This window comes from Canis lupus, chromosome 3, assembly GCF_011100685.1.
Source record: "Canis lupus familiaris isolate Mischka breed German Shepherd chromosome 3, alternate assembly UU_Cfam_GSD_1.0, whole genome shotgun sequence".
NCBI lineage: Eukaryota > Metazoa > Chordata > Mammalia > Carnivora > Canidae > Canis > Canis lupus.
The window spans coordinates 26,007,032-26,017,831 of NC_049224.1; the positions used below are offsets into that span (position 1 = coordinate 26,007,032).

Genomic DNA, 10,800 nt, shown 5'->3' on the forward strand with positions numbered 1-10,800 from the left:
CTGTGGTTCCCCAGCACTTGGGGTACATTGGCAAAACCGAGCTCCTATGGACTTCAGAGGATTCTTGTTCTCAGATCTTCCCTGTGGGATGCACAGCAGGACAAGATATAAGCTGTATTTCCACCAGTTCATCTACCTGTCTCTGCTTTACGGGTTAACCATATTCTAAAACAGCACATATTCTTCTGGGAATAACTCATTCATGAAATTTTAAGTTTTATGACATAACTTTATTTTAGTTAAGTCAAAATCTTCAGAACAATTCCTTTAAAAAATCTAGAACTTATTCAAAAGGAGAATATAAAATGGAAATGGCTCGGGAAAAAATCTAAAATCTTTCTTCTGTTTGAAATAACAAATAAAAAATTTTAACCTTGAAGTTTATTTTTACAAGTCACTAAATTAGACCTGGAAAGAGGTCCTCAGTTACAGTTGCAATACATGCTTTATATGGCAGTGCCATTCTGTATTTCCTGTGGATATGGAGTAGCAGCTGACCTCCCACAGCTAAAATTGCACAGTAATAACAAGATTAGCACATTTAGTAGAATAGGAAGCAATATGCAGCTAACTTAGTGTTTGATTAGGTTGCCAATATCAGCCATTTTATCTTAAAGTTTCAAAGTAAATCTACTGTTCAACTAATGATAGGAAAAGATTCTAAACCAATTTACTTTGAGCCTTCTTTTCCTCCACAAGTGCATATTGAATTCTCAAGTCCTAAGGCAGTTCTCTTGTTCTTAACTATACTTGTTAACCATCTTCCTTTTTTCCCTATGGTCCACATTAAAAAAAAAAAAAATAGTTGAAATAATATTACTATGTAAACCACATGTAGAATTAAGGGGAAATGTTTTTAAACAGTGACCTTTGAAGTTTGATTAGTAAAATTACCAAAAGCAAGTTACTACCCCATCATGCCTGATAGTGGGTAGGCTCTCTTCATCATGTCCCTGCTGGGAATGTTTTTTTAACTCTATGGAGTTCCAGGAACTCTATAAGCTAAGGGTGAGAAATTGAATAAATATTGATTCTGAGACTAAGAAAGCAGTTGTGCTTGGTTATTTGGGGGTTTTTGTTTGTTTTTTAATTTCCATTTGGGAGAGCATTAGAACTTGTCAAGGTGTAAAGAATGAACTAGAATACACAGTAAAAGTCTAAGATTAGAATTATAAGTCTGCTTTGTCCTTAGAGATGCTGCTGTAGATTCCATTTTTGAAACAGTACAATGCAAGAGGGAAATTAAAATCTTCAACAATGCCTTGTTTTCTAAATCTTGTTTACAGAATTCTCCCAATAATATGAGCCTGAGTAATCAACCGGGCACTCCAAGGGATGATGGCGAAATGGGGGGAAATTTCTTAAATCCTTTTCAGAGTGAGAGTGTAAGTATTCCCTTGATTATATTATTATATCCAAAATTTATTCTGAAGCTTTTCTATTAGAGTATATTCATAAAGCCATTATTATGACTGTTCACCTAGAGCTCAATAGGTTGATCTTTTAAGTTAAAAAATTAAGTGGAATTTCTGTAGAAGATTTTTAAAAAATTAACTTTTGCTTTTTGTTCCTGTTCTATGTACATAGTTACAAAAACAAAAAAAACATAATACTGATTTTCTTTTAGATAACATTTACTATAAAAGAACATACTGGAAACAGGTTGCACATTTGATAGTTTTTACAAGTTTTCACACTATTAAAATGTCTGGACTCATTGCAAAACCAGGTCTGTTCTCAGTACTATCCTTAGGACTCTGAACCTTCTCTATGAGATATTTATACTTCATGCACTAGACCTCACTGGACTGAAGGCCTAATAATGTTGGTCTATTAACCTGTTATTTACTTTTAACTTGAGCTGGATACCAGAGTTATTTTTAGAGTATGATTACGATGTTAAGCAAAGGTGATATCATTCCATATCTCCATAGAAGTAGACAGGAGCTAAAAGAGAAGCAATAAAATACATTCACTCATTTAACAATTACTGAGCACTTACCACAGTCCAAAGCAGTATGTGACACACTGGAGAGACCAAAAAGACAATATGGTGTCTTTTCTCAAGGAGTTATTACATAATACACTGATTTTTTTTTAACCTAAATTTTCACATTAAAAACACCTACAGAATTTTTAGAAATACAATTGCCCAAAAGTCTCCCTAGACCTAATGAATCAGAATTTCTAGGAGTAGGATTGGTCATACCTGAAAATGAAAAAGCTTTGTTAATGATGCTCATGACATGCTCTGCTAAGAACTACTAAATTAGAATATAGCATAAAGGATTTCAGAATTTCATCTTCTTAGAATCAGTGCTCCCACATATGGATTGGTACCATTAAAAGGAGAGGAGAATACTTCCCTTATTTTGCCCTAACTCAGCCTTTACCAGAGATGATACCATCAAAATTTGAAGCAGTGGCTAGTAACCTATCTACTTTTGCATGGAATGGCTGCTTTGAACCTAAGATTGAGTGTTCGCTTGATTCTTTCACTTTTAATAAGTATCAACCCAACACCTCTGTATTGGATAAGACTTCCCCTGTTTTTAGATACTACATCTGTTAAAACTAGAAGTAATATTATACTGATCTTTGTTTTATTTGCAGTATACATATGATTAATAAAGAGAAAGTATGTACATAAAAAATTCATATAAAATAATCAACAGGTTAACCCATCAGTCATGGTGAAATAGGAAAAACATGAGAAAACCATTTAGTTTGTCATAATGCTTAGGATTATAGGAGTTATTTTTTAGATAATTTAGTTTGCTTCAAGTCAATGGACAAATTAGTTAATTTTCATTAGTTAATGTTCACCTTATCTAATTAGAAACATTTATTTCCTTTTCTGCTAATTCTTTCAGCAGTAAAATGGTATAATTCAGTGAGGTATGTAATAATTAACTCAGTTCAATTCAACATTTCTTGAGCCTCTTATATGCAACGTGCTTGGTTGAGGACAAAGTATTCTGAGATAAATATAACACATCACTAACCTCAAAGAATGCAATCTGATGGGAAGAATGTGGTTACAAAATTGATTAAACCATGTGTCAGATTAGTAGGTGCTATAATAGATAGAAACCAGCCTTTTTATTTTATTTATTGATTGAGTGATTGAGGCTTTTAAAAAAAGTATAGAAGAAATACTTAATCTAGGATTAGAAAAGAAAACTTTTTTTTTAAAAGGTCCCACATGACTTTAGCTTTAGAGACAGGGGCAAGAGGACCTCTGTGCTCTCCTCCTTTCCCAGATTTGTCATTGGGGACCAGCGGAGGGCTGCCACTTAAGAGCTGGCATCAGAAAGCTTTCTGTGTGGATCAAAGAATCAGATACAACAGGACTTGAAAATCTTCTTTGCACGGGATAAACACAAGCGTCACCCTTTAACGTTAACTGGACTACGCACATGCAAAACAGCAGATCGTTTTCTGAATGTGTGCAGAGGAAAGAAAGAAAGCAGCTGGAGCAGGGCTTCTCCCATCCCTGACTCCTGGCCCAGCCTCGCCCTCCTAGAAGCCCAGAAGAAGGTTAGACTGCCAGACTACTGTACAGAGTTAGAAGCTCCCTCCTGTTTCCTCCCTCCCTCTGTCCTGTCCCCACCCAAAAAGTCCCCAAAGGAAAAATAATTGGGTGGTCACTGAGGAACTGTACCACCACCTGGAGACAGTGCAGCCTGGGAAGCATGTGCACACTGGCTGCTGCCCTCTTTTCTCTGCCCAGTGAGGGCTCTGCTGGGTTATGAAGGATGTTAATTGTTATCTACGGCTTTCTGCCTCACATCACCACACATTGTGTTGAAACCTCTTTAAAAGATCAAGAAATGAAAAACAGAGAGAAAAGAAGACTTAAAGACATTCACTGCTGACAAATGTAAGGCTTTGAAGAAGTAAATAGGCTAGGTATCCAGAAGTTAGCTTCCCTATAATCAAGGAAATATAGAACTATTTAATGAATTTTAAAAGAAAACATTTTGAATGAATGAACATGTAAATTGTAGTGGGTTTTTTAAATGTATATGACTGTGAGGAGCACATACTTTTGAGTAGTCTGCCCTTTAAGGATTTGTCAGGCATATCTTGAAGTTAAAACCACAGAAGGAGGCCTGAGAAGTGAGTGAACATCTCTTGAGTGCTTTTAATGTGCCAGCCACTATCCTAGTCACTTCACACATGCTACTTCATTTAATTAATATTTATAGAAACAAAATATCCAACCCAAAGTCAGAAACCTTGCAGTGCCAACATGCAACACACAGAAAAATGTGAATCAAATGTTTCACTACTCAGCCTTTTTGGGGGGAATCATAAACAAGACCTTTATTTCAAGAAACAAACATGCCCCCTAGCGTTCAAATTCCGTAAAATGTTTGTTTTCAAAAATGAATACTACAAAAAAGCCCATTTTGGATAGTACTTTCTCGTGTTTCTCCAGTAAAGAAAGCAGTTAGTCCTATTTCTTGAATTAATTTAGCAGAATATCTTCTCCATGGCACTGAACTATAATCAGTTGAGTAACAGTGGTATTAAAAATCGTGGACTCTAATAGGAATTATAAACAAGGTGATAGGTCATCTCCTATTACCCTTACTCCTCTTTGTCATTTTCTATTATAAAGAAATCTTATATAGCCACATTTTCTTTTACATAGTCACACAAACATTAAATTTATTTCACTTTAGTTCAGCGTAGCTGTACCATTCCTTATTTATCTCTCATTAAGAAAATAAAATATATAGAGATGCTTAGAAATAGAAATGTAGTGAGATCTGAAGCATTCTTGAAGCGTATAAACAAGAGCTCATGCACATGTGCAAAGGCTTAATGGATGTCTGCAGTGGGTGCCATGGTATGTGAACTGTGTACAAAAAGGGAAAAATCACAAATTCTCTAGTTTATATCAAGGCATGCCATTTCAAAATATATTTTACGTACAAAGGCAAAATAAATTAGTACATGTTTGAAATTATACCTTAAGGGTTTTGTTTCTTTGCTTGTTTGTTTTTGCTGAACCAAACAGTTAATGACTTTATAAGAGCCATTGTATCATCTGATTAAGGACAACCAGACTCACAGAATAGTTTGGACACTGGGCAACCTCACCTCACAGCATTTGGGCACAAACATTATGACACGTCATCCCATATCAATGCACCAGGATGACGGAAACATTGCAGTATGGTCTCAGGACAGTACACCATGAATATTTTATGTCTCTAAATATGAGACGCCATTTAGCACCTTTACTTTAGGAACACCGTAAGCCATTTCTCTTGGATGTTGAAGAATAGTCATCAGTAACAGAATTCCTTTTTGCTTGCACACTCTGTGAGTTTTCCCAGAAATTGTGTGCTTTCCCTTATTTTACATAGAGGAAGCAGTTTCAGGAAAAGGCAGCAGCAGACGAGCAGTCTACAACATCAGCAGTGCAAGCCGCACATTGCCATACCGATGCTCACATGTGGCATGTATACTGTGCCACACACACTTAGAGCATCGCTTCACTTACTTGTAGTATGCAAAAATTAAATTATGCTAGATGTTTGCTAATTTTTCTGAGTTGTATTGCTTGGAGCAGATGCTCCTTTGTGACCGAATCTGGCCCTTACTTTTTAAAATCTCAGTTATTCAGGATGTATATTAAATGAGATAATCTCTAGAGTTAATTATGGATTATCCTGAAACTTTTTTTTTTCAGAAATTTCCTCTGAAATCCTTTCTGAAATGCTGTCAGTGTCTTCTACTGCCTTTAGATAATTGGCACCAAGTACCCAGAAAAATCTTTTTCTTAAAACAATGATTGATGATCTAGCTGTGCTATTTAAATTTCAAGTAATTGAAATTAAATACAGCTAATTTCAGTTCCTAACTTACACTAGCTACATTTTAAGAGTCCAGTAGCCATGTGTGGCTAATAACTGTTACATTGGACAGCACAGAATAGAATGTATCCATCATCACAGAATGTTCTATTGAACAGCACTGATTGGATCACCATTCTTATTGCCACAGTAGCTATAAAAAGCTTAGATTAAATTTTTCTGTCCCCACTTTGCCATATTCTCTAATTTTCTCTACTTTTAATAAAACCTTTGTATCCTTGTATTTTCTTGTTTATTCTTACCCCTAAAAGTCAAATATCAAAGTATAATTCTGTTTTGTCAGAGGCTGTGGATAGTTCACTGAAGCTTGCTGTCATTAATTTATAATGGGAGATTTGCATGGTATCATCTGATGAAATGAGGGGATACCTTTCTGGCACAGGGGCTGGTGGGCTCATAGCATCAGTTTTTGTCTGATTGCTTTGGGTGTTAGGTTTTGCTTTGCTCTGATGTAACTTTTTGCTGCCACTATCAAGGGTAAAGGTGGAGAGCTTTTTCCATCAAACCGAATCCCCTTCTCTTCTCTGGAAGTGTCCCCTTTTTATCACCCTATTCACTGGAATCCAACATTAAGAGTCAGTAACGTACATAGTTTAGCTTTCCTGTACTGAAAGGAAATTGGAGGCTATTAAGTGATGAGCAAGTAGATTTTCCGTGATTTGACCGCATTTACAGGATTAATAATCATCCCCCGATGGTGCAATGGCCCATTTTTCAGGCCTACTCATCCCCATTTATTCAGGATCAATGTGGGGTTTTGGTTTGAGCCCTAGATTTACCCCTAATGGCTTTCTGTCCCAACTTCTGTCAGCTGAGCCATGGTCACTCTGGGCCCTTCCTTCCTCAGGGCATCTTATTTTCCCTGGAAAACCCATTTTCACCTCAGTGTCCACCTTACACCTAATTTCTGGTTCCTGCGGTAGCTCAGCTCCTCTAGACCTCACCTCATTCCGTTCTGCTTGCTCTCTTTTTAAAGTTCACGCTCCCCTTCCCAGGATCATCATTTTTCCTGTTGGAGGCTCTGCTGCCTAAGACCAGTCCCCTCAACTTCACCCATCTCTTTTCCTGAGGCAAAATCATTATGAATATTTTTTAAGAGATTTATTTATCTATTTTAAAGAAAGAAAGTAGAGGAGGAGCAGAGGGAGAGAACCCCAAGCAGACTCCCCACTGACAAGGAGCCCAACGACTGGGGCTGGATCCCACAAACCCCTGAGGTCACAACTTGAGCCAAAATCACTATTCAGCACTCAACCGACTGAGCCACCCAGGCGCCCCCATTATTAACATGTTTAAAAGAATCCCCTTTTGCCCTGGTCCTCATCAGGTCCTCACCAAATATTTTTCACAAAATATTTAAAATAATTAAGGGTTTACATTTACATTTTCACCTAGAAACCCTCTTTATCTGGAGGCCATCACCATTGAGAGTGGATGCCCCTGCCCCCATCTCTGAGAATCTAGAACTGTGCTGTCCAACACGGTGCTCACTAGCTATATGGGGATATTTAAATAAAATAAATAACATAAAAATTACAGTTCCTCAGTCACAATAGCCCATTTCATGTGTTCAGTGACCACATGCGGCTAGTGGCTTCCATGTTGACCAGCACAGGGTATAGAACCTGTCCGTTGCTGAGGTGAGCTCTGTCGGACAGTGTTGCTCCAGAACTTTTCTGTCATGGTCCATTTCTCAGGAATATGCATATGATTGTCATAATTATCACAATAAGTGCTCTCTGTTCCTCTCTTAATAATTTTTTTTCTCTTAATAAGTTTTGAGACCTCTTTCCCAAATGCCTGAAAACCTCACCTTTTACCAATTTGTTAGCCTGAAACTGACAGGTAATGTGTAACAATAGTACCCCCTGCTCCCACCCTAAAAATATTGTGGATTGAAATTGGAGCCACAGATTAGAGGAAGACACTTCTAAAGTGTAAATCAGATTCATAAGCATTCTAAATGCTTTATGAGAACTTCTTAGGGCAAGCTGAGAGTTGTCTTTTGTTTTGTTTCATTTCCCTTACACTATTAATTAAACATTTGCTGAACACTTCCTGTATATTCAATAAATACATGGTTTTAAGGATTTTATATTTAATTCTCCCCAAGTCTCTTTAAGATAAATGCTATTATTATTAAACCCATTTTACAGGTGAGGAAACTGAAGCACAGATTGTTTAACCTTCCAACTTTACTTAGTTGGTAGGTAATGAGAGTGTCCCTCATACTTATTTCATTGTGGATTGGATTTACCCAAAATGTTACAAATGCCCACAAAACATGAATCTGGCTAGAAGGAAAAGACTGAGAGACTGGGTAATTATCAACCACCTAAGTGCAAGGAGAGAAGGAGAGTGGTCACCTTCCAGAGGAAATATTAAAAATTTCAGGGCTTAGTCACTTCTATATAAATTTACTCTTTTTATAGCTTCTTATTTTTATGTTATATGAGGTTAAAAGCTTGAGCATAAAAGATTTTAAGACATTAAAATTCATAGTTATTACTGTTTACCAAGAAGAGCATTAGTTGCCTGTAAAAGAAATGTTGTTAAAATATGGATTCTTTTTTCTTTCTAGTACTCCCCTAGCATGACAATGAGTGTGTGATCCATTACCAAGTCTCCTCATGAAAACCACAGTGAGTCAGCCCTTCACAGAACTACTACGGAAGAAAATTATTCATCCCAGTGTACAGTTAAACAAAAGAATCTCAGTCACACAAAACCAACCTTTTTATTTCCTGCTCTCTCCCCTATTTTTTGAAGAAAGCGGGTCCAAACGTGATTCAAACAACTGTACAGAGCGGCATATGAGAATTGCCCTAAACTGAACTGCAAATAATTATCTGTGTATGTATATGTGTGGGGAAGAGAATGTATTGCATATGTGTATGTTATATGGACATATGCACATACATACATTGACCCACAGGACATTGTAAAATATTATTACATGACATCTTAAGTAGAAATAAGTAGGGACTTTTATTCCATCCTTTTTTTCACGTTTACATTTTAATTATTAAAAGTTGCTCCTGCCCCTCCCTGAACTATTTTGTGCTGTGTATATCACTGCTTTATATAAGTTATTTTTTAAGGTGAACTCAGATGTTATGGTTTTGTAAATGTCTGCAATCATGGATAGGAATAAAATTGCTTATTTGAGAGCTTTCATTAAATTGCGTCTGATGCAAGTTATCCTGTGAATCACAAAGTGTACTCTCTCAAAAAAAAGGTGTGTCCTCATCCTATGTCAAATCCAACAATTTCTCAGTTATCTTTAGTGAAAAGTATTTTTGTACTTTTTATTTAGGAAAAATACTTCAACTAGGGCGTAATGGTATATTTCTGCAATAACTGCTTTAGATGGAATTCTTGATTTGTCTTTGATGATACAGAAAATCATTAATTAGCCCCAGCTGCTTAGACCATAGCAATAAAATGACAGGGGTCGTCATATTTTTAGAGACATATTTTCTCTTTAACATGATAAAGCCCAGAAGTGATAACAAAACCATTTGCTTGAATTCGTCACTTCTCACCAGGAATAGTAGAGCTAAATTTTTAATAACATGCTAATGGAAAATGGTATCTGATTTTTACTCAGCCTTCTTGTGAACATTTCTACATAGACACTGCAAAGAAGATACATTCAAATGACTGAACTTTTCAAGAGAAGGGGAAAAGAAGTTTTTACTGTACCCAAGGGGCTCTGAAGTGCTGCTTTTCTCTCTGGGTAGCTTGCTTACTAGCAGCAGAACTGACTGGTAACGGTCCCATCTGTGCATACCTCTCACTGGCAGCAGAGCACCTGCTCTGTTCCCAGGATCTAGGACTTTTATTTAGAGGGAAATCATTTATAGTAACTATATTCATCTGGCCATTGACTTCAGCAGGCTAAATCTACGTTGTGTAACTGTTGAGAAAAGAATGTGTAAATGTTAAAAATTAAAGAAAAAAAAAAAAGCACTTCCTTTATGAAAGCACATTGTTCTATGGCACTTTCCAGATCTTTGGGGGCTTTTGTGTTTAATCTTACATACAAACACTGAAATCATAATAGAAAAGTGTGAAGACTTTAATTTTACACTCCAAAAGATAAGTTGGTGATCCTTTCTGTTAAAATTGTGATACAAATAACCACTGGTAAATATCAACTATGTATCAAGCTCCAGAGAATCTGAAAAGCATTGTTTAATCTCAGGTAAGAGGATTCCTTCTTTCTTTAGACTTATGGTCTCTAAAATGAAAATTCAGCAGTATATTTGCTAGTTCCTGATCCCAGGCGACTTATTTCTCTTAAATTCATAATGATTTATCCCTTCTGAAAGTAAAGATTTTCTCTGTGCATGAGAGGAATGCTGGGCAGAACTGTTGAAGGGGGGGAAAAGAAGTTGAATTAGATGTATGTTCCAGATGTAAACTCTAATCAAATGAGTCACCATTAATCCCACAGTGGGCAGGACATAGGACTGCACACTGAAGAACAGCTTCAAGCTTTCAGGCTGCAGAGAACTTTCATGAAGAAGTCAAATTAAAAGGTCTTTAACTCAAGCCAAGGTAATCTGAAGATGGCACTTTGGATAGATGTGTGAATTTACCAAGAATAATTTTAATTTTCTCTTTTTATGATAATTGTGTGAACACTTTCAACCTGTGATTATTAAGCTTAATCTTATGATGCTAGAGATTTCAAATGTTTTCTTGACTATTCATTCCATTGTTACTGATCTTGAGTTTCTTTTATTTGCCTTCTAGGAAGATATTGTTTCCCATTATCACAAACAATCATGAACCCAATTTTACTTGCCATTATTTTTGGGGTAATATCAGAATATAAGTGGCAATATGGGTCCCATTATTCCTAGCCTACTTGATCAAAAAAAAAGAATAAAATTCAATTCTT

General features: G+C 36.2%; 1 protein-coding gene across 5 annotated transcripts in view; it reads left to right on the plus strand.

Moving 5' to 3' along the window:
• SSBP2 (single stranded DNA binding protein 2) overlaps nucleotides 1-9,092 on the plus strand; it is a 284,275-nt gene extending 275,183 nt beyond the window's left edge. For 4 of the 5 annotated variants that reach the window (XM_038532430.1, XM_038532432.1, XM_038532433.1 and 1 more), the window contains 2 exons: nucleotides 1,287-1,385; nucleotides 8,473-8,944. In XM_038532430.1, coding sequence (XP_038388358.1) covers nucleotides 1,287-1,385; nucleotides 8,473-8,502 — 129 coding nt within the window. In that variant the 3' untranslated portion in view covers nucleotides 8,503-8,944. Of the gene's footprint in view, nucleotides 1-1,286; nucleotides 1,386-8,472 lie in introns of all 5 variants that reach the window. The other variant, XM_038532429.1, reaches the window with a different exon arrangement.
• The last annotated feature ends 1,708 nt before the right edge of the window (nucleotides 9,093-10,800 follow it).